The sequence below is a fragment of the Dasypus novemcinctus genome, chromosome 3 (assembly GCF_030445035.2).
Source record: "Dasypus novemcinctus isolate mDasNov1 chromosome 3, mDasNov1.1.hap2, whole genome shotgun sequence".
NCBI classification, from domain to species: Eukaryota; Metazoa; Chordata; class Mammalia; order Cingulata; family Dasypodidae; genus Dasypus; species Dasypus novemcinctus.
Window position 1 is genome coordinate 17,562,128 of NC_080675.1, and position 23,943 is coordinate 17,586,070.

At 39.6% G+C, this 23,943-nt stretch overlaps 1 protein-coding gene across 5 annotated transcripts in view; it reads right to left on the reverse strand.

Moving 5' to 3' along the window:
• TDP1 (tyrosyl-DNA phosphodiesterase 1) overlaps positions 1-23,943 on the reverse strand; it is a 91,752-nt gene that overhangs the window by 42,195 nt on the left and 25,614 nt on the right. For all 5 annotated transcript variants that reach the window (XM_004476057.4, XM_004476056.4, XM_004476055.4 and 2 more), the window contains exons 10-13: positions 19,382-19,567; positions 18,716-18,764; positions 15,512-15,578; positions 13,669-13,776 (exon numbers count right to left, since the gene is read on the reverse strand). In XM_004476057.4, the coding sequence (XP_004476114.2) occupies positions 13,669-13,776; positions 15,512-15,578; positions 18,716-18,764; positions 19,382-19,567 (410 nt within the window). The remainder of the gene's footprint in view (positions 1-13,668; positions 13,777-15,511; positions 15,579-18,715; positions 18,765-19,381; positions 19,568-23,943) is intronic.

Below are 23,943 nucleotides of genomic sequence, written 5' to 3' on the forward strand. Positions count from 1 at the left end.
GTGTGGCACATAGGTAAGAAATATTGCAACACACTATCTGGGTTTCAGTACTAGCCCTAAGGCCCTTACCAAGTGGGAGGCTGTTGGATATACATGCCATTAAGCTCACTGTGCCTCAGTTTTCACATCTCTAAAATGGGGATAATAATAGAACTTGGCTCCTCGTTGAGAGGCTTACATGAATTAGTATAAAGAGCACTTAGCCAGCATAAAAGAAGTACCATAAAAGGAATTGCTGTTATTTATGAAAGGTTTTCTTTGGAGCTTCCAAATAGTACCCATTCATCTCAAGCCATAGGTATACCTGGTGACTAGCAATGTCAGAGCTCAAAGGCTCTAGAGGCTCTAGGCTGGGGAGTTTCAAACTTTTTCATCAGGATGATGCTCCAAGAGACTTGTTCACACAAGCTCTGAGAGGGGTACACTGGAGAAGGGGTGTGCTGTGTCCATCTTTGGTATACTTAAACCAGAATGGAAGAAGGCAAGGGTAGTGACAGGCCTTTGAAACCTCTGTAACAAATAAAGGAACATAGTTATAGACTTGATAACCATTATTTGTAACAAAGTACATGAGGCATAGCAACTAATCCCATTATCTTGGAGCCACAGCATCAGGCAACCAAGTCTATACACAATGACATCTGCAAAGATTTTTCATGTGATCCAGTTTGATTTTCACCAAAAAACCCAGACAAAGGATGGCGGAAGCGGGAGGTTATTTGTTTCAGAATCAAAAGAACAGACTTTAGAGAAAAAGTACTGAATAGTGTTGTTGAAAAGCAGAGGAGGAGAGACAGTCTTTTATGTTTCCTCAAAAAAGCCACAGTGATTTTTGTAGTCAAGCACTTGTCTCGTTTCCACCCCCCGCCCCCCAAGTGGCAGCACCAACATTTTTGCTCATCCTGGACTCTCCGGTGCTGTCAGTTGCTAGGCAACCATAACAGCCATCCAGCACAGTTAAGTATTCACCTTGCTTTCTGCCCACCCACAATGCACAGCTTTCATAACTGTTCTCACTGGGTTTGCCAATTACTCCTAGGTACTGTCTTCTGAGCCAAGGTTTCTTGAAGCTCATCTTGCCTGTTTGGTCCTATGGTAAAATTTAAACACTGTATTTGTCATCATGTCCCAATAACTTCCATAATAAAAGGCTATCAAACACAGGATAATGTCATGGTAGGATCAAACCAGATAAGGGACAAATCTTATTAAAACCACAATTAGCTTTCCATAAAAGAAACCAGACAAAAGAGGAAATTGCTAGTCAATATAACATTCTATTAAGTTCAATTTAAACTGCTACTTTTAAGTTTTTAAACATCTGGCTGAATGTACCTGCCTTGACTTAAATAGAAATTCTGGCCATCATGAATAATTTTGACCAATTTTTAAATTAACCACATCGTTCTGGCCAATATTGAGTTTGGACAGGGCTATGTTCTTGGGCAAGTTTTTAGGTCTCATATTAAACACTGATGCATATTAAAGCCTATGCAAAACAAAGCCTTCCTAAGCTGGGACCTAACGAATATTGGATTAAGAGGACATTGCCACTAAAAATTAGTTAACTAACATTAAATACGTCAGATAGTTTAATAGGTAACTGTATTAGCCACAGGGGTGCTGATGCAAAATACCAGAAATTGGTTGGTTTTTATAAAGGGTTATTTATTTGGGGTAGGAGCTTACAGATACCAGGCCATGAAGCATAAATTATTTCCCTCACCAAAGTCTATTTTCACGTGTTGGAGAAAGATGGCTGCCGACGTCTATGAAGGTTCAGGCTTCCTGGATTCCTCTGAGCTCAGCTCTTCTGTTTTCTCCACAAGGTCAGCTATAGACTATGAAGCTCTCCAGGCTTTGCCTCTCTCCACAAGTCAGCTGTAGACTATCAGGTGAACGACTCTTGTCTTTCTCCCCGGGGCTCCAGCTTAAGACTTCAGCATCAAACTCCAACATTAAGAACCCTCAACTCTGTCCTTTGCCATGTCTTTTATCTGTGAGTCCCCATCCCACACCCTAATGATGTGGCCCAATCAAAGCCCTAATCATAACTTAATCACACCCAGGTACAGACCAGATTACAAACATAAACCAATATCTATTTTTGGAATTCATAACAAACTCCTACAGTAACCTTCACATACATTTCTGTCATCATTCTTGGAACATTCTATAATTGAGATAAAGGCCCAGATTATAAATGACTTCTCCAAAATTCAAGTAGCAAGACTAGTGACAAACCCCAAACTAGATTCTAGCTCTGTACTATTTCTTCCATAATATGTTAGCTGGTCACCATCTGAGGACCCTCAGAAAAGTTGAAGGGGTTTAAGTTATTAATATTTCACCCAAAAACTAGTAATAATGGTTTCAGGTTGTGGATAGGACAATTTGGGAAGAGAAGTGGAAGACAATCTTTCTCTTTCTCTCTATTTAACTTTTTGTATTTAATATCTTTAAACATTTTAACATATAATACTTATTTGGAAAAAAAAATTTTTAAAGAATTTGATTCAAATACTTATTGGTCACTAACCAAGGGCCATGCCCAGTGCTAGCTGCTGAGGATATAACAATATGTAAAAGACTTGGCATCTGTTCTCAAGCAAGTCATAATATACTAAAGCAAAGGGGTTTATAAAGAACAATGCTTCCATGACTTGTTGAGTTGCCTTTTTCTGTTACTTTACTTCTTTAGATTTGAAATTCATTTAAAAGAAATAGAAAAAAAGAATAAATAAGATGTAAAAAGGACTAAACAAAATGTGCTATGGAAGTAAAAAGTAAAAAAACCCACAACATATGAATTATGTCTGCTGAAATAGTTTCACTTGAATTGTACCTTGATAAATAGTATACTTGTTCTAGACAGTACAGAAAGAAAAACAAATTTAAAGCCTGACCGCCCACACTTGCCGTGCCCCTGATGACAACAGAAGTGGACAAAGAAACAAGACGCAGCAAAAAGACACAGAAAACAGACAACCGGGGGAGGGGAGGGGAATTAAATAAATAAAAATAAAATCTTTAAAAAAAAAAAAAAAAAAAATTTAAAGCCTGAGAACCAGTTGGAGCGTGAACTATAGACAGAAAATTTTCTGAGCTATTATAGACCAGGCCCTGAATAATATATTAGGTAGCTTAGCAGAAAACATGGATGTTAAACAAGTAGGAAAAGAAATGTGGACAATACAAACATTTTCACTTAAACTTCTAATGTAGGTAGTTCAATAAAACAAACTTCATTAGAAATGGTTTTAGTGAAGCTACCTCAGTGATGAGGTAACTATGGCAATCATAACCAAAACATGATCCAGGGTCTATGAAAACATTTCAGTCAGACCCCAATAGCAGTATTCAAAGAAAGAGAGGAAATGAAAACTTAGTGATTTATTTGTATTAAAAGAATAAATAAAATGGAAGATGAAAACAATACTAAAGTTAGCACTTTTGTAGGTTTTCAACCCCTGACCTGAAATAACCAGGGACTAAAATGCCAGTTGGGTAAAACAAAGCCCTTAAGATAAGGAAATCATTATCCTTTACTCATAATGGGTAGAGAAATGATAGATAATAAAGATATTATGTACACATTCCAGGAAATAAGGTTGTGAGTTATTAAAAATTAGGCTTTTTGGTTGTGATGGTTGCAGCTGTTGTTTCCCCAAAAACATGTTGTTAAATGTAATCCATTCCTGTGGGTATGAACCCATTCTAAGTAGGATCTTTTGATTAAGCTACTCCAGTTAAGAAGGTATGGCCTGCCTTAATCATGATGGGTCTTAATCCTATTGTTGCCGTCCTTTATAAGCAGAGTGAAATTCAGAGAAAGAGAGAGAGAAAGCAAGCCAAGAGGAAGCAGCCAGAAGCTGAAATCAATGGAGAAGGATGAGACTAGGAGATGCCTCCACATCCATGTGCTCAGCTAAGGACTAAAGGACGCCAGCAGGCAGCCCCAGAACACCAGTGGTGGGGGAGAAAGCACTGTCTTGATACTCTGATTTGGACTTTCTTTTAGCCTCAAGACTGTAAGCTAATCAAATCCCATTTTCTAACCCAACCCATTTCATGGTATTGGCTTAAGCAGCCTAGGAAACTAAAACACTACTTATCTTTTATAAGACTATTATTATTTTGGACAAGTAAACATAGTTGAATGAATGTCATTCTCCAAAGTGTCTGTGCTGCAGAGTTATTTCCTAACTCCAATAAAGTTATCTTCTTTGGCTCAAATTATAGAATTTCACTTCTCAAATGGCCTTTGAAGCCTGAGGTCCATTCAGTCTTTTGAACATGTTCAAGGATAGTTATGCTTAACCATGGAAAATGAACTTCAGTTTTGGAAAACAGTAAAAAATTACTTCAAGCCAAGGTTGGAGAATAAGGTAGATGAATCAAACTGGGTATTACAAACCATTAAGGCCTGTGAAAGGGAGAATTCTAAGGTTGCCCCAAAGATTCCTGCCCACCCCGGTGTACACACCCTGTACAATCCCCTCTCCTTGAGTGTGGGCAGGAATTGTGAACACAATGGGATTTCACTCCTACAACTACTTTCAATCCAAAATTTACTTTGGAAAGCTCCTCAACTAAATGTCCAGACTTGCCATTTTCAATTACTGCCTTTCATATAACATCAGGAGTCAATCTTGCTAAGTTCTCTGCCACTTTAAAACATGGATTGCCTTTCCTCCAGTTCCCAATAATTGTTTCATCACTTCTTTCTAAGGTCTTATCAAAAGTCTCTTTAGCATCCATATTCCTACCAACAGTCTGTCTCTTCAAAGTAATTTAGGCCTTTTCTACCAAGCATCTCACAATTCCTCCAAAAAATACCCCTTACCCATTTCTAAAACCATTCCAGCATTTTTGGTAATTGCATCAAGACTGTACCCCACTCCTGATACCAAATTCTGTATTATTCAGCCAAAGGGATGCTGATGCAAAGTACCAGAATCTGCTGGCTTTTATAAAGGGTATTTATTTGGGGTAGAAGCTTACAGTCACAATGCCCTAAAGAGTCCAACCTCAAGGTTACTTTCCCACCAAAGTCTGCTGCCATGTGTTGATGCAAGATGGTGGGTGATCTCTGCAAGGGTTCAGCCTTCCTCTCAAGGCTCTGTGGGCCCAGCTTCTTCTGATCCCAGCTGTAGCTGGCATAGGGCTGGGCTCTCTTCCTGGGGCTGCAGGATCAAAGTTCTCTTCTCTGCCATGTCTATGGAGCTCTCTCTTTTCCCATGTATCTTCTTCTGTGTCTCCTTGAGTGTTTATTATATCAGCCCACCAGCGGGGCAGGGACTTAACCTGAGTCACACCCTACTAATGTGGTCTAATCAAAGCCCTAAGCTTAACATAATTTAATCAAAGACATTTCAGCTGAATCTAATACAAAGGGTATCATGCCCAGAGGAAAAGACCAGTTTACAAACATAATCCTGATCTTTTCTTGGGTTCATAAATACTCTCAAACTGCCAGAGGTGACATTAAGTTAATTAAAGAGAAATGTTCCTGAGTGGGCCTGACCTAATCAGGCAACCTGTTTAGAGGGACTGGGTCCTTCCTGAGGAGAGAGATTCTCTTACTGGCCTTGAAGCAGCACACTGCTATGACGTGAACCACCTACGGAGAGGGCCCTGTGGCAGGGCACTGCAGGTGGTACATAATTGCTGACAGCAGTCCCCAGTCAATAGCCAACAAGAAAGGAGGGACCTACAGATGCAGTCCTACAGCTGCCTGCAGCTCCAAGCAACAGAATTCTGCCAAAACCCAGCAAACTCCAAAGAGGACCCTGAGCTTCAGGTGAGATTACAGCCGTATCTGATACCTTGATTTCCATTTGGTGAGATCCTGAGCAGAGGACCTAAGTAAGCCAAGCCTGAATTCCTGACCCATGAAAACGGTGAGAATAAATGTGTGTTGTTTAAACTGTTTAATTTGTGAGTATGACATAGCAATGGCAAACTAGTACAAGGCCCCAAACAAAAGAATCGATTAAGGAATAATACTTATTTGTTAATGTGCCATGTAAACTTACTTTGAAGAAAATTTCAAAGGGTAGCAAAAAGATTTCAGCAATGGCAGTACTTTTGGTAAGAAGTACCTAGTTTCAAAAGTGACCACTTTGAAGGATAACATGTCTTTGGATATGCAGGTCTGGATTTTTAAAAAAGTCTCTTATAATCATGTTAGTCCTAATTCGTGTTGTTTACCATTCATCTTGCTTATCTGTGTAACTTTTTGGGAACTTTGTTTTAATTTTGTTTAGATGAATAACTAAACATGAACATTAACATGGATTGGTAATAATAAATGAAAACAAAAATGTGTCAAAAAATGTTAAATTTCTGTAGCTTTTGATTTATCTTTTGCTAAAATCCCAATCTTAAACACATTACCTCTGCCATTTAGTTATAGTGTACTAGATTTGCTAGGCACTAATCACTTCATTTAGACTAGAATCCATTTCTCTCTCTCAACCCTACTTCCTAACTCTAAAAGTAGGTAAGTCTATTAAATGAAAGGATAGTAGCTCTAACAAATCAATTGTTCCAAAGTTCTGAATTTATTCACAAGGATCCTGATGTTATCTATCAGGGCAGACAATCTAAGGCAGGGGTTCTTAACAAGGGGTCAGTGAGCTTTAGCTGAAATTCAAAAAAAAACATTCTTGTGGGGACACGTTGGTGCAGCTGTGATATATTTATTAAATAATACACAGTATAGTGTGCACTTGGTAAGGAGTCTGTGGTTTTCACCTGAGTGACAAAGGGATCCCTGGACAAAAAAGGTTAAGAATCGCTGATCTAGAGGGTATTCAGAAGTAAACAGGGGCATTTCTTGGGCTATCACCACTGACTTCCATTTACTGTGTGAAGGACAAGATATTAAATATCCTATAATGCATGAGACAGTCTTGCATAACAAAAAAGTACCTTGTTTAAAATGCCAATAGTGCCCTATTGAGAAACATTATTTGCAAATAAGCTAAAACCAACTATATTAAAACCATGTCTTATTACAGAAAGCCTCATGAACAAGCCTTAAAAAAGCCCCTTAATTATTCTAATCATTTCAAATTATAAAATTGACAGAGAACTGCCATAGAATCATGACTAATAAAGGCACAGAAAACCCAGGAGACATCAAAGGAAAGGTAGTTCTACTTATCAAGCAGGTAAAAGGCAAGTCTTTACAGTAGTCTTCTCTGGCCATCTACTACTCCCCTGACTTCATCCACTACCCTGCCACACTTACTCCCCAAACACCAACTTGGCTGTTTCTCCAACACAACTAGCATGTTCTCACCTCTGCCATCCAGCTTTCCACCAGCTTGCCACCCACCCACATAACTCCCCTTACTTCTTTCAGGTCCTGTGCAAATGCTGCCACATCAGCGAGGCCTCCCCTGACCATCCCAGTTAATGAGCAGCCTCCCTTCCCACTGTTTAGTGCTTACAGGCCCACCTTCTGGAGCTGAACTGCTGGGCCTTTGGGGAGGGTGTTTTTTGTTTTTTAAAGATTTATTTATTTATTTAATCCTTTCTCCCTCCCCCGGTTGTCTGTTCTCTGTGTCTATTTGCTGCGTCTTGTTTCTTTGTCTGCTTCTGTTGTCAGCGGCACAGGAAGTGTGGGCTGCGCCATTCCTGGGCAGGCTGCACTTTCTTTCGTGCTGGGCGGCTCTCCTTACCGGGCGCACTCCTTGCACGTGGGGCTCCCCTACGCGGGGGACACCCCTGCATGGCAGGGCACTCCTTGCATGCATCAGCACTGCGCATGGGCCAGCTCCACACGGGTCAAGGAGGCGCGGGGTTTGAACCGCGGACCTCCCATGTGGTAGACGGATGCCCTAACCACTGGGCCAAGTCCGTTTCCCTGGGCAGGGTGTTTAACCTCTCTGGGCTTCATTTTCCTGATCTGTCAAGGGGATTGATTAATAGTTACACTGTGCTGTTGGGGAGATAACAGGAGTTGATACATATAAAGTGCTTAGAACAGTGCCTACAACTGATTGTAAGCACCATGTGTTAGCTCTGAAAATTGGAAAAAAAAACCAAAAACCAAAAAACAACTTTGAAAATTAAGGTTTTATGTAACTCATTTAATTTGCTGACAAAACTTGATCTTCCTTGGATGACAAAAGTTAACCTAAGTTGACAAGAGGCTATTTGTTTGTTTTTACTTCCAAAATGTTTATGTACTTTATTATGGAATGCTGATCCAGATACCACTGGGAGGCTAACAGATGTCATATGTACCGTGTTATCTTTCTATAATATATAACACTGCTCGAGTGCTCTTTGTAGGGTTGACAGTCTTGTCAATCAACCTTGGTTTTCTCTGACCACTCCAGACATGCTCTAGCATACCACCCCACTTGATTTTTTATAGCCCTTATCTGTTATTTTCATGTTTACTTCTTTGTTTACTGTGTACCTCCTCCATCTTGGCCTTTTCTAAACTGGAAGCTCTAATAGAATAGCTCTTAATCTCTCTTGCTCCCATGGTACATACAGCAAGCAATACAGACAAGCCACTTAAATATGCTGTGGAATGATCTTGTTGGACACTTTGTTCATCCTTCCAACAAGCTTTCAGTGAACAGTGTGCCTTGAGCTTTAGAGGGCATTATTTGTGTCTTTGAGTACAACAGGGGCCAAGCCCCATTTAATTCTCAAACCACAGCATCTAGCATAGAACCAGCACTTAGGGTTCATTAGATTTCTTAAATGAAGGAAGGCAGATTGTGTTTCATGGCTCTTGGTCCTCTCTACCTAGCTTACCATGGGAAAAGAAATGCAAGGTGAATATTATACAGTACTAAGGATGACGACTTGGTTGCTGATCTATACAAGCTTAAAATTTGTTAGGGTGAGAAAGTCTACCAAGGGAAACAACAGAAGAGTATGTGACACCAATTGAATAGGTAGGCTATTTCTAAGGAACTTCAAAGCAAGGGAATTATCACCATGCAGAGGACCAGACATTCCTTAGTGTTTTAAACTGGGCCTTTTAAGGAAGCAGGAATTAAGACTCTTGGAAAGAGGAGGGGAGGTGAGCAAGGCAGATAATAGAATAAGAAAAGGCACCGCAATGGAGCGAGGAAGGTCTCAGCAAAGAGCTTAGCTGGAACAGAAAACTGTCCGGAAAGTAAAGGGGTAGGCTAAGTAGTAATATGGGATGGCCATTCTGGATGATCACTAACACTGGTATGAAATTTCACTCTTCCACTTCTAGTTCTTTCATCATAATTTATCACTGAATTTATAACCCTGAACTTATAATTGTGGATCTATCAGTCTGTGGATCAAGTTACTGTGCTTGCACTGGCACTTCATGCTGCCACAGTTACAGGGAGGAGATGAAGAGGCTGAGGCTCAGCAAAGTTAAAGAATTTTCCAAGGTAACAAACTTGTTGAACATAAAGACAGCTGTCTCATTCAGCACTGTCTGGCAACAACAAAGCTCATTCTCATTCTTTTCCACAAGATCAGACCACAAAGTGAGGCAGAAGCTGCAAGCTCCAATGGTGTTATACAGACAAGTGTTGAAAGAATATGGAGCAGGGAGAGACCAGCAGAGGCAGGCAGACCCTCCAGGAAGAGCTGAACCCTGAGCACAGTTCTTGAGAGATGGGGCAGCAATTAGGAGAGGCAAAAGAAAGGACAGAGGGATCAGGAGGGGGAACCATATGGGCTGCTGGAAATGTGATTTTAGGAGCAAACAAGGCCAGCGTGGCTGCTTCTAGGCCAGCGTGGCTGCTTCTAGAAGTTCATGACGGGGCATACAGAACAAGGAAGGTGAAAATAGTGGCTAGAGTCTGTTAAACTGAGGATTCTGGACTTTGCTCTTGGGAGCTGGGAGAGGATTCTGAACAGTAGACAATGAGGGAAATCTGTTTTTCTGAAAATTAATCTGGCATGGGCAACTCGGCCAAGTGCCCCGGGAAGAGAAAGGCCCATATAATGGGATGGCAGATAGGGGATCATTTCAGAAGCCCAGGAGATAGTTCCTAACCTGGTAACTGCAGGGATTAAAAATCACATTTTGAGACACTTCATAGCCATTTCCAAAGCATCTATACGTCCACCTCAAGTATGACTTGATCCCTTGCTACTGTAATTACTTCTGTGTCTGGCTTCTCACTTCTGTGAGATTGGGACCATCTCAAAGGCACTATGCAAACCATTTTGTTACTGCTCTACCCTGAGTGTCCAGCAGACATAGGGGGACTTCATAAATGTCTGCAGAGAGTTGATAGGAAGGAACAGTGAAAGAGGACATCCAAGCATTTTCTAAATTGTTATTTAACATCTCTCAGGTATCCTTTAACAATACTGGATGATACATGTTTTTCATTATCTCTTTTATACAACAATAAAAGTGAAATGTGATGAAATTTCCTTTACCTAACCTGTCTCCACAGACAGTAGGCATCCTAAACCTGTGTCTTAATCAGGAAAGGTGTTAGGAGGTAGAGGTTAAGAGTGCTGGCTCTGGAGCCAAACTCCTTGGGTTCAAATCCTGGTTCTACCACCTATGTTGTGTCACCCCGAGCAACTAATTTAACTGCTCTGTGCCTCAGAGTCCTTATGGGGATGCTGTAAGAATTAAAGGAACAAACACAAACGGCTTAGAACAGTGTTTGGCACATCGAAATCAACTGTTATGGCTATTATTCTGTGTATGTTTTGGCAAGGAGATACAGTAGATACCCCAGGACAAAATTATAAGCTTCCAGTCCATACTGACAAATTTCAAGTTCTTAAATTAACTCCAAATAGTTAAAGTTTACTTAACCTAGTAATAACCGGGCTGTATTAAGATAGATGTTCACAAAGTACAAAACAATAGAAAAAATTAAGTCAGTAAGTTGATAGTGGATGTTTTACTCATTGGTACAAATACATGGACCCTATTTAGAAAATCCATCATCAAGGTATCTGAATCTGCATTTTCTTTTATTTACCTGCAAGGAATTACTCTGATTTTCCGTGAAGATGCCATGTACTTCCTACTTCCACGGCCTTTGTGCCTGCCGGTTCGGTTCAGTCTACACTGTAACCTAGCTGAATCCCACTTCCTTCGCTTTAACTGCTCTCTCCTGCATCACACTCTTGTTCACCTAGGGTATGTGTCTTTAACAGTTTTTCCCCTAGGATCTCTACACAACTCAATAAGAGGGTACAGAGCCACAGTGCCTTGCAACCTCATGTGGCAGAGGTCATGTCTCACTTGTTTGTATTCCCAGGGCCAAGGCCAAGTGCAGACTGTCATTGAACTGAACTACAAAAAGCTTTGCCTTTAAACAAAGATTACTCACAGGGTTACTTTAATGTCAATTGCCCTTAACACCTTTAAAACAGGATCAGTAAACACACAGGTGGCTTTACTGAAGCATGCCCTCCCTTACTCCACTTGAGGAAAAACCACCCCCAGGCAGACATGAAGTTCAACTTCCCAATGAAGCAGAAAGAGAAAAACATGGCAAAAATGTAACCCAATATTCACTCGCTATAACTCCAAGCAAAAATTCTTCTAAATACATTTTGGTCTGCTGGTTTGGGCCAGCTACCTATTCTTATGCTGTTTCTACGTCAACGCAAAAACTGGCTGAAAGTGGGACTCTGCTGAGTAAATAATCAATATGGTTGAAATAGCAAATGGCCGTGAAAAGAGGCATTTTTGGACTATAAAGCAGTTAGGTTAACTTTTTACTTGAGATGGCTGGTAACGTTTGTTTCTTAAGGAACTCCTGACATAGGTCTTTCAATGGCAATCTCCTAAATGGAACCTTCTAAAAGCCACAAGCCCTATTTGACTGATACTTCCTCCAAAACATCAAGGACAAGCTCTGGCTAAGTACTTGATAGCTGTCCAGGCACTACGCATGAGGTCATAAGGCCCGGGCCTTCAAGCCCACAGTCTAACAGTTAGATAAGTTGGGGAATGGGAGAGAAAGGGGGTAGAAATCAGGACGACAATACCCTGAATAAGGGCGTCGGAACCTGGTGCCCTTTTGGATCCAAAGTTTCTCAGCAGACTGGGAAAAGATCTTTGGATCAGAAGAAGAACCTCTACCCCTTTCATGCCATGTTACCACAGGGCTTGACAAGACTGACACAGCTAGTAAGTAACAACATGGCATCTCAAACCCTTATCTTTAGGACTGCAAAGTATGTTTTTCCATTTTGCCAGGCTGCCTCAAAAGCCTTCGGAAGCACTCTTGCATCTGACTTGTACCCTTCATACTGTTTGGGTCACTATGCCTTATCCTGTTATAAATACATATATTTTTAAAAGATTTATTTATTTATTTCTCTCCTCTTCCCGCCCCCCCCCCCCCCGGTTGTCTGTTCTCTGTGTCTATTTGCTGCGTCTTCTTCTTTGTCCGCTTCTGTTGTTGTCAGTGGCCAGGAATCTGTGTTTTTTTGTGTTGCGTCATCTTGTGTCAGCTCTCTGTGTGGGTGGCACCATTCTTAGGCAGGCTGCACTTTCTTTCCCGCTGGGCGGCTCACCTTATGGGGTGCACTCCTTGCACGTGGGGCTCCCCTACGCAGCAGGGCATTCCTTGCATGCATCAGCACTGTGCATAGGCCAGCTCCACACAGGTCAAGGAGGTCTGGGGTTTGAACCGCGGACCTCCTATGTGATAGACGGATGCCCTAAACACTGGGCCAAGTCCGCTTCCCAATCCTGTTATATTTTAAGCCAGGGCTCTTTTGTTTACGAAGTTATCCCTAAGTGTTATTCCTTTCCTAAAGAAATATTGTCTGACACTTTAACTGCTACTGACATCAATTATGTTATTGGATCATGGAGAAAAGCCTAATGGTCCGAGATCAGATTCAGCAGCCAAGAACTAAAGTTCTAGTCACAGCTCTGTTCTTCAAAGGGCACAGCAATCAATCTTGCTATAAAAATGGGCATAGACTGCTAGTGTATATGGGGTTCTTTTAGGGGTAATGAAAATGTTCTAATTTTCCTGATGGTGATGGCTGTAGAATTCTGTAAATATACTAAAACCACTGAATTGTATACTTTAAATGGTTGGATTATATAGTAGGTGAATTATATTCAACATAGATGTTGAAAAAAGACACAAAAGAAATGCAAATGCTCAATTTTTAATATCCTTAGCATAAAATAATTAAGCATATTAATTTTACCATTTTTATTTTCCCATTTTCCTAATCCCTATAACTGAAGTTTTAAATAATGTAAGTAAACACAACTTTATAAATACCTAGATTTACAAATTAAATCAGGTGATGACAACAACTATAAAGGGATAAGAGGTGGGCTTCCTATAAATAAGGTGTTTTTTGTGTGTGTGATACTGGGGGCCAGGGGCTGAATCTGGGACCTCATATTTGGGAAGCCAGAGCGCAACTGCTGAGTCACATTTGCTTCCCTGAGTTGTTTTGTTTGTTTTTGTTTTTCCAGGAAGCACCGGAAATTGAACCCAGGACCTATCCATGTGGAAGGGGGGTGCTCAACCTCTTGAGACACATCTGCTCCCTAAATAAAGTTTTTATGTCTCATACTCACACAGAAAACTCATGACATGTAATTCACAAATCCCCTCTTAGAAACCCATTCAAATTTAGAGGAGTTATAAACACATTAAAAAAATTCCTCCCCCTTGGAATTCAAGGACTACTTACCTTGTGACAAGGAACCATGCAATTTTGCTGAAGTCTGGAGAGGGCCTCATATATGTCTTAATATGTGGCATGGCACTGCTGCGGCCAGATGTCTTGGCTGACCATTTGCTAATGACAACAAAGACATAAATGACTAATTAGAAAATAACATGAATTGGTTTTACCCCTAATTCTAGGAAACTGCAAGAAAAGCATAGCCTATAATTTTAAAAAGTGGGCACATGGTCCCTGTGACATGAAATGTGACATTTTATTCACTCTGTTGAGATGGTCAAGTAACACATGCTTATTTTAGAACAGGGAGCTCTGTAGAAAAAGAAAAACCACCCAACACCCAGAAAAAGCACTATAACCATTTGGCATATATCCTTTTAACTTTTTGCATCAACACACATACATACACACATGTATTATAATTTCTGTTGTGTTTTAACTCTATGTGTGCACACTGTGTCTCCTGAGTTGGACTTTGAGCTCCCTGATGGCAGGACTAATGCCTACCCCATCTTTGTGCCCCCAGAGTACATCACCTACAATGGAGGCTCAGTAAGTTTGTTGAATGAAACAAGAGACAAAATGAGCAAAATGCAATCAGCATGAAACCAAGTGTGACTGTCAAAAAGCAGGTGGACAGTTCAAAAATACTTTAGTTAAATGCTGATATTCACATATCTGAGTTCGGTTTCTAAATTTGCAAGATTGTAGGAATAAAGGTCCATGGCAGGGAAAATAATTTATATCATGAGGCAACAGTTCTTACTTATGAAATATAAGAGGATGGTCCTTCAAGATAAGTGATTATCTACAAGAACAGAATCAGGATTAGGTAGGTCCATCATGGTCATCATTCAAGGGAATTTAATCAAAGAAATTTCCCCTATAAGGCACCACTTTCCAAGATAGCATTAAAGAAACACCCTGAGATGATACACTTAATAAAGAGTTCAAAGCTACTGAAATATAAAACTGCTTGCATTTCCAAAGGTTCTCGGTGAAGGCTGTTATCTGTCATTTTATTAATACAAATTCCAAGATGGCCAGTCCACTTACATGCAAATAACAGCTCATATTCTGTTTTACTGTCCTGAGTTTTTTCCTGCACCTTTTGGAGAGCATGGAAGCTCAGTACCATTGCCAGATAGTAGGGAAAGTCAGAATGTTATATTCATTGGCCTGACTGTCCCCTTTATGGGGTTGTAGCAGTTCTGGGAGACGAAGATTTGTGTGTAATGGGCCTTTGACTCCTTGGCCCTTAGTACAATGCCTAGCGCAATAAATGCCTCTGAAACCGACATGAAACTAGGACCGGCCTAGAACAATCAGGATATGCAACTAGCTGTAGCTGGAGAAGGAGGGATGATATTCCTTTCACCTGTCCATTCTTTAACTATTCACTGAACTCTTAGGACATGACAAATACTATCCATTATCCCAGGGAAACTGTGGTATAGACCCTGCCCTCATTTAGCTTATAGCCACATAATGCACGGAAGTTGAGTCGGAATGATTATATTTTATATTTTGGAAACATGAACTAAAATGCTGCTTACATATTTTCTAAACTACCCAACATGGTCATCTTTTTTCTTTCTTCTTTTTATTTATTTTTTTAGTATGTCAGTATTTAAATAGAAACCTCATAGAGATAAATCTTACTCTTTGGTATTAAAAACCTATTCCAAAAAAATGTCAAAACCGTGTTTAAAATTATTTCTATCACTAACATATGCAGATGAAAAAAATATAGCCATATTACATAAGGTCTCTTTTAAAAAATAGACAGACACAAATAACATTCTTATTCCTAAAGAAACAACAGCTACATTAGAAACCAGCTACTTACTGAAAGTAGGAATGGAGCCAGTTCTGTTTTTCGGCTGTCTGGATGCCATAGGGAAGAGAGCCCCCAGCTTTTAAAAAAAGAAAAATAAAAGAAATAATTAAAATTAGGGAATGATCCCATGATCTTCTCATTAAGAAGAAAATCTACAGTAAACAGAAGATAAAAGAAAAGAAGCTCCCTCCATGGCTATATCTTATGGAGTATATTTCCATGGGAAAAAAATGAGTCTATACTTACATTAGGGATGTTCTCTCAGTAGGGTTTCCTTTCTTAGGGATGTAAATTTATTTTTTTATTTTTTATTTTTTAAAGATTTATTTTATTATTTCTCTCCCTTTCTCCCCCACCCCACCTACCCCAGCTGTCTGTTCTCTATATCCATTTGCTGCGTATTCTTCTTTTTGTCCGCTTCTGTTGTTGTCAGCAGCATGGGAGTCTGTGTCTCTTTCAGTTGCGTCATCTTGTTGTGTCAGCTCTCCGTGTGGGCGGCCCCATTCCTGGGCAGGCTGCACTTTCTTTCGTGCTGGGTGGCTCTCCTTAGGGGGCGCACTCTTTGCGCGTGGGGCTCCCCTACGCGGGGGACACCCCTGCGTGGCAGGGCACTCCTTGTGTGCATCAGCACTGTGCATGGGTCAGCTCCACACGGGTCAAGGAGGCCCGGGGTTTGAACTGCGGACCTCCCATGTGGTAGACAGATGCCCTATCCACTGGGCCAAGTCCACTTCCCAGGGATGTAAATTTAAATGCTAAATGTTCACTATCTGTAAATGTTTAAATCAAATAGTTAAACAGTAAATGTTGGCTATGTGAAAAGAACAAAGTTATCACTTAATCATTGTGGTGGGAACTGAACATCTATAAGCGCAGGTTTGAGGTGTTAGAAAGAATCCTGGTCCAGCCTGCCTCCAAACATAGCTGAGCTATCTCAGCCCCAAATTCCAAGACAAGTTCTGGAAAGCAATTTGTTTTTGCTCTGAACCAGGACATGTGGAGGGCAGATGAAGATGAGAACTCAGCTCTCCTGCTGCCTTCATCTTTCATAATCTACTACCTCCAAATAGATTTTGTATAAGCTAAACAGATCTTTAAAAGTGGAACAGAATGATCACAAAAATAAATTAATATGTTCAATGAACATATTAAAAATTTAAAAAGGAATTCTGAAAGCTTTATTCCTGCAGAGAATAATTATAGTTCCAAGTGGAAAAACAAATGCCATTTTTTGTGCATCTTTGAAAGGAAGAAAATTCCATTGTAGATTCATCAGTGACTTTTCAAACACATGCTAGAACTTCTCCATGGTTATCTATATCCAAAGAGGGGTGGCGGACTTGGCCCAGTGGTTAGGGAGTCCGTCTACCATATGGGAGGTCCTCAGTTCAAACCCCGGGCCTCCTTGACCTGTGTGGAGTTGGCCCACGCACAGTGCTAATGCGCGCAAGGACTGCCGTGCCACGCAGGGGTGTCCCCTGCATAGGGGAGCCCCACGCGCAAGGAGCGCGCCCCGTAAGGAGAGCCGCCCAGCGCGAAAGAAAATGTAGCCTGCCTAAGAATGGCGCTACCCACACGGAGAGCTGACACAACAAGACGACGCAACAAGAAAAGAGACACAGATTCCCGTGCTGCTGACAACAGAAGCGGACAAAGAAACAAGACGCAACAAATAGACACAGAGAACAGACAACCGGGGGTGGGGGACAGAAACAAAAACAAAAACAAAAATGGTATATCCAAAGAGGGATTTTAAATGTCTCTGACGTATCAGAAAAAGCAGTCCTCTTTCTTATTGCAAAAAACTAAGAATGTATTTAGAGTTTCAAAACCAATTATAAAACAGGTTTATGTGCTCTTCATGTTCTTCCCCCTTAAAACTACATTTGGGAAGCAGATGTGCCTCAAGCAGTTGGGCTCCCATCTACCATATGGGAGGCCCAGGGTCTCCTGGTAAAGGCAGGCTGCCCTGCCTAGCCAGTCAGCCCATGCAGAGTGCCAGCCCACATGGAGAGCTGGTGTAGCAAGATGATGCAACAAAAAGAGACACAGAGGAAAGATAATAAAAGATGTAGCAGAACAGGAGCTGAGGTGGTGCAAGAGAATGATCACCTCTCTCCCACTCTGGAAGGTCTCAGTATCGATCAATTCCAGGAGCCGCCTAATGAGAATACAAGCAGACACAGAAGAACACACAGCAAATGGACAGAGAACAGACAATGGAGGGAGGGGGGATAGATAAATAAATAAGTAAGTACATTATTAGAGGTTCAGAAAGGAAAAGACAAAAGACCAACCATCACCATGTCCCTGAATCTCAGTGAAATAATTTCAGTGTTGCCATTCAAAAGCAACACATGGGCTAATACTGTTCAAATTAGATCATGATTTTTCTGGCAGGGCCACATCTAGTTTGATAAGCAAAAAATGGACTAAATTAGTTTAATTGAGACCTTTCTTCTTTCAGCCATAAGCAAATGTCAATTAGACTTCCCTTTTCCAGAGGCATACAACAGGTGGGCTTTTAGTTAATAACTACTGAATGTACCATGTAGAGTACTGGTGAATTCCAAATAAATTTAATGTCCAGTCTTGGCATTAGGGAAATGTAAGACAAGGCCCCAAAATGTCTACAAAATAATCACAGGCATTTACAGAGGAAGCCCTTGAGAGGAAAGATCATCTGGGTATAGCAGTGGGTTCATCTCAATATTAAGCATAAGTTCTAGATCTTAAACATATCTTTATCCAAGATTCAGATGATACTGCACAGTAGCTGAGACACAGATCCTTCACTTGGGGCAAGGGGTTGTGGTAAGATAGTGGAGAAAGGCATGTTAGACATGCTCTGAAAAGGCACTGAGCACAGGGGAAGCTGCTGGTTTTATTCCGACATCTTGCCTAAACAGCCAACCTGTTGGTGGCAGAGGTGAGAAGAAAAGAGGAGCCTGATAATCCCACAAAGGGTACTGTGAGGATTAAATTACATCCAAACTGCACACAGGTGAAGCATCACCTTTGGAACAGAGCAGTGCTCAATAAATATCTTCATTCTTCTTTTCCAGGTAAAAGAAAACCAATTCCAAATTTCTAACCAACATTTTTCCCATCTCAGGGAGAAAGGCATTCTTACCACTTGCTGTAAAAAGATTTCTGGGCCATTTGTAGAATACAGACAAAAAATACAAGCGAGAAAGCCTCCCAAACAATTACCAGGATATCCTTCTAAGCTTGTCCGCACATTTTCCACAGAAGGATAAATCTAAACAAATAACAAAGAAAAAAAATCATTACATTTTGGAATGTGCCTTGTTGAAGAAACTGTCAGAAGGAATGATGATTAGTTTATCTTTTAAATGAAAATCTCAGTATTTTAAAAAATTAAAATCTTGAAAATTTAAAAACAGAAAATGTGCTTTAAATTTTAAAAAGTCCATCTTTACTTAAAAAAAAATAAACTTCTAATAATTAACTAGGAAACATATACTTTGATTTGAATATTTTTTCCTTCTGAAATGCCAAATTTACATGAAATTGAATGCAGAATTAATTACTAATCCATACATTCCTAAATTATTAATAAAGCTGATAATTCTGCTGGCAATGGTGTATTAAATTTTTTTTTTGTCCTGACAACCTGAATGAAGGAGGAATGGAAATGAGCAGGCTGGTCTGGGGCTGAAATGGAGGCCCTGGTAAATGAGAGAGCACACAGCACCTGGCAAGATTAAGACCACTTGATTACAGACAGTGATACTCATGTACTGACATTTCCCTCCAACCTCACTGAATAAAAACATATATTTCCTGGAGGAATGACTCTCAATCCAGTTCCTAGAATAGAGAATAAAAATAAATTAAAGGGGGAAGAAGACTCACCAGGTGAAGAGGGATGGCACTTTTTCCTGGGTTCCTGCCTTCCTTTCCCAGTGTCATGAGGCTCTCTTTAAACTCAGAACATAACCATTTTGATTCATCAGCTCCCATGGAGCCAATGCTTGAAAACTGACCAACGATAGGCCAACACTCAGCTTTAGGTATGGATGAGGCATATTCCTTCAGAAGCTGTGAAAGAATGAAAAGAATCCAGTCACTGAAGCCACACAGACAGAAATGCTGTAATAACTAAAACATGGTTTCCTGCACTAGAAACGCCTAATTAATAAGGGAATGCTTAAAACAGTAGTGATTAATTTCATTCCCAAATATACATTTCCCCCCATTTTCTTTGGGAAACTTTTGTTTTTTTAAATACTAAAAATATTTTAACAGAGTAAGTAGACTACAGAAATGTTCCTCTTTCAAAATTCTTTGAATTACAAAATTAAAAACTTCTGTGCAAAGGACTTTATTAAGAAAGTTACAAGGCAACGCCCAGAATAGGGGAAAATATTTGAAAACCATATATCTGGTAAGAGTTTAATATTCAGAATATACAAAGAACTCTTACAATTCAACAACAAAAAGATAAACCAATTAAAAAATGGGCAGAAGACTCAAATAGACATTTCACAAACGGCCAATAAACACGTTAAGAGATGCTCGACATCATTAGACATTTTGGAAATGCAAATCAAAACCACAGTGAGATACCATTTCACACCCACTAGAATAGGTACTACTAATGAAACAGAAAATAAGTGGTGGAAAGGATGTGGAGAAGTAGGAATATTTACACATTGTTGGTGGGGATATAAAATGGTAGATGACCTGTGTTGTAAAAGAGTTAAATGTTATATAATATGGTATAGAAATATAAATGGAATAGTATTCAGCTGTGAAAGGAATGAAGCTCTGACGCATGCTGTAACATGGAGGAAATGTGAAGACATCGTGTTGAGTGAAATAAACCAGACACAAAAGGACAGATATTGTATGATCTCACTTATATGAAATAAACAGAATATACAAATTCATAAAGACAGAAACTAGAATACAGGTTGCCAGAGGCTGGGCTGTGTAGGGATGGGAAATGTTTAATTAGTACGGAGTTTGTTTGGGGTGATGAAAAATGTTTTCACAATGGATGGTAATGATGGATGCACCACTTTGGGAATGGAATTACCACTCAATTGTATATCTGAAAGTGGGAAAAATGGGAAATTTTAGGTTATGTATAAGTTACTGGGAATAAAACATCCACAGAACTGTACAACACAAAGAGTGGACCCTAACATAAACTATGGGCTATAGTTGACAGTATAATTATAATAATACATTGTTTCATCAATTGTATAAAGGTATCACACTAATGCAAAATGTTAGTAATAGGGAAGACTGCATTTGAGAGGGGAGTATACAGGAACTCTGCGCTTTCTATAAACCTGCAACTACTCTAAAATAATACTAATTTACACTCAATGGAAAAACAGATAAAATATCCATTTTAGTAGAAATGGCAGATAAAACACCAACCTACCATATGATATTAGATCTCTACATTGAAAGCCTACTTGTTTAATATACGTAGAAGGTTAAACTATTGCACATTTTGACTCCTAGCACTTAAAAGAGTTTTAACTTTCCCAGCCTAAATGCTTGGGCTCCAGGTTGCTATGATGATCTCAATATAAAACAGTATATTTATACATAGATACCTAACGCTCTGCAAGATACTGATCTGTATTTCTTGCTTTGTTTACTTATGCAAAGCTATAAAAATAATTCAGAAAATATTCTGAAATTTTATCCACTTAAAATGCAAGTGAAATTATATATCAAAGAAGTATCATAGAAGACATAAATAGCTGACAGAAAAAAAATGCAAATGGTTGTTAAATGTAGGAAAAAATGCCCACCTCTACTCATAAGAGGAGAAATTCAAATTGAAATGATATTGAAGTATCTTTCACCTATTAAGTTGGCAAAAATCCAAAAGTATGACAACCAGGCAGTGGGCTAACAGGCCTTCTGGTACACTGCTGGTGGGAATGCAAAATGGTACAACCTTGTAGAGGGGAATTTGGCAACATCAGCAAAATTACACAGCATTTACACTTTGACCTTGCAATTTCATTTCTTAGAATGTAGTCCAATGATATAAGGGAAAAACATAAAAAGAGAGGAAAACAAGGTTGTTTTCACGTGACATGATTTGAAATAGCAAAAGAATGCAAGCAACCCAAATATCCATCAACAGATCAGCTGCATTAACTATGGCGTATTTACACAATGGAGTACTGAGCAATTATGAATGATAGAATCTATTGTTCAGTTAAAAGAGCAAGGTAGAAAGAAAACTGTATGGTATATTATAATTTATTAAAGAAACATAAGAAATGAACGTGCATGTTTGCTTATATATTTAAAATTATCTTATAATTGATTTATATCGATTTATATCTCTCTATCTATATAAAGAACTCTTATAATTCAATAATAAAAAGACAACTAACTCCATTAATAAATGGGCAAAGGATCAGAACAGACATTTCTCCAAAAAGGATAACACAAATAGCCAATAAACACATGAAAGGATGTTCAACTTCATGAGCCATTAGGGAATTGCAAATCAAAACCACAGTAAGATACCGTTTTACACCCAGTTAAGATGGAAATAACAAAGAGACACACAATAACATGTCAGTGAGGATGTGAGGAAATTGCAACTCTCATAGATGGCTGGTGGGAATGTAAAATAATCAGCCACTGCAGAAAACATTTTGGCAGTTCCTTAAAAGGTTAAATACAGAGTTACTATATGACCCAGCAATTCCATTCCTAGGTAAATACCCAAGTGAAATGAAAACAAATGTCCACTAAAACAACTTGTGCATGGATGTTTATAGCAACATCATAAATAATCATAAGAGCCAAAAAGTGGAAACAAAAATGCCCACCAACCAATAAATGGTTAAATAAAATATATGCTATCCATAAGATAGAACATTTATTCAGCCATAAAAAGTAATGAAGTACTGATACATGCTACAAATTGGAGGAACCATGAAAACATTATACTAAGTGTTTGGCTATGGCTTGGGGCAAATATAGATCAAATAAGATGGGCCATGTGTTAATGACTTAAAACTGGGGGATGGGTTCTGGAGATTCATTACTAATCTCTTTACTTGTATCTATGTTTGAAAATGTCCTACAGTAAAAACTTAGAAAAAGTAGTATCTTGGCTGACTGTAAGAAACAAACCAAATACATCTATTTGGTGCAATCACACTGCTCGGGTTCAGATCCCAGTTCTACCAAATACAATTATATAACCTTGGATAATGACTTACGTAAATTATCTGGATATTTGCTATTACTCATTTTCTCATGGGGATTATACCTCACACCTCATAAGAGTTGAAATGAGGATTAGATAAAACACGTAAACCACTTTATCAGTACACAATACCTGTTAACTCTTACTAAGCATTGGTTGGTGTATTAGTTAGCCAAAGGGTGCTGATGCAAAATACTAGAAAATGGTTGGTTTTTATAAAGGGTATTTGGGGGAGGAGCTTACAGATACCAGGCCATAAAGCATAAGTTACTTCTCTCACCAAAGTCTATTTTCATGTGTTGGAGCAAGATGGCTACTGACATCTGCAAGGGTTCAGGCTTTCTGGGTTCCTATGGGCTCACCTCCTCTGTTTTCTCCACAAGGTCAGCTGTAGACTATGAGGCTCTCTAGGCCTTGCCTCTCTCCACAAGGTCAGCTATAGACTATCAGGCAAATTGCTCGTCTCTCTCTCTGGGACTCTAGCTTTAGCATCAAAACTCTAACATTAGAAGCCCCAACTCTGTCCGTTGCCATGTACACATGGGTGGGGTTCCTCTTTTGGCCCAAGGTGATGTCCTAATTCCAGATCTCAGCTTCCATGGTTTTCCTCTTGAAGTCATTTCCCCTTCAATCTCTCCTTTCCATGTCTCTTTTATTCCAGGCTGAGAGAGGTTTTGTTCATATAGCTCTCGTAAAAACCTTGTTGGTTTAGCATGCAGGAAGCAGGGGTCCAAGTCATCAGACAGTAAGACTTTCCGTAAGTCTTTCTGACATAACTGCATCTTCATTCCAGATTTACAAGTTCCAAGTTTAGTTAAGTCCTCCAGTGGGGCATTTTCATCTGGGAGCTTGATTTTCGGAAGCTTGGAATTTCCAGAGTCAGTTTGTTTTCTTTGTGCCCAACAGTCCAGTCCTCAGCATTTCTCTCTCATCTAGCATTTTGCTATAAGCTGCAAGCAGAAGCCAATACACATTCTCTGGGCTTTGGAAATTTCTTCAGCTAAATGCCCAGGCTCGCCATTTTCAAATTATGCCTTCCATGAAACACCAGGAGTTAATCTTGCCAAGTTCTCTGCAACTTTAAAACATGGATCACCTTTCCTCCAGTTTCAACAGTTTCATCATTTACTTCTAAGGCATCATAAAAAGTCTCTTTGGTATCCATGTTGCTTTCAACAGTCTCTTCAAAGCAATCTAGGCCTTTTCCATCAAGCATCTC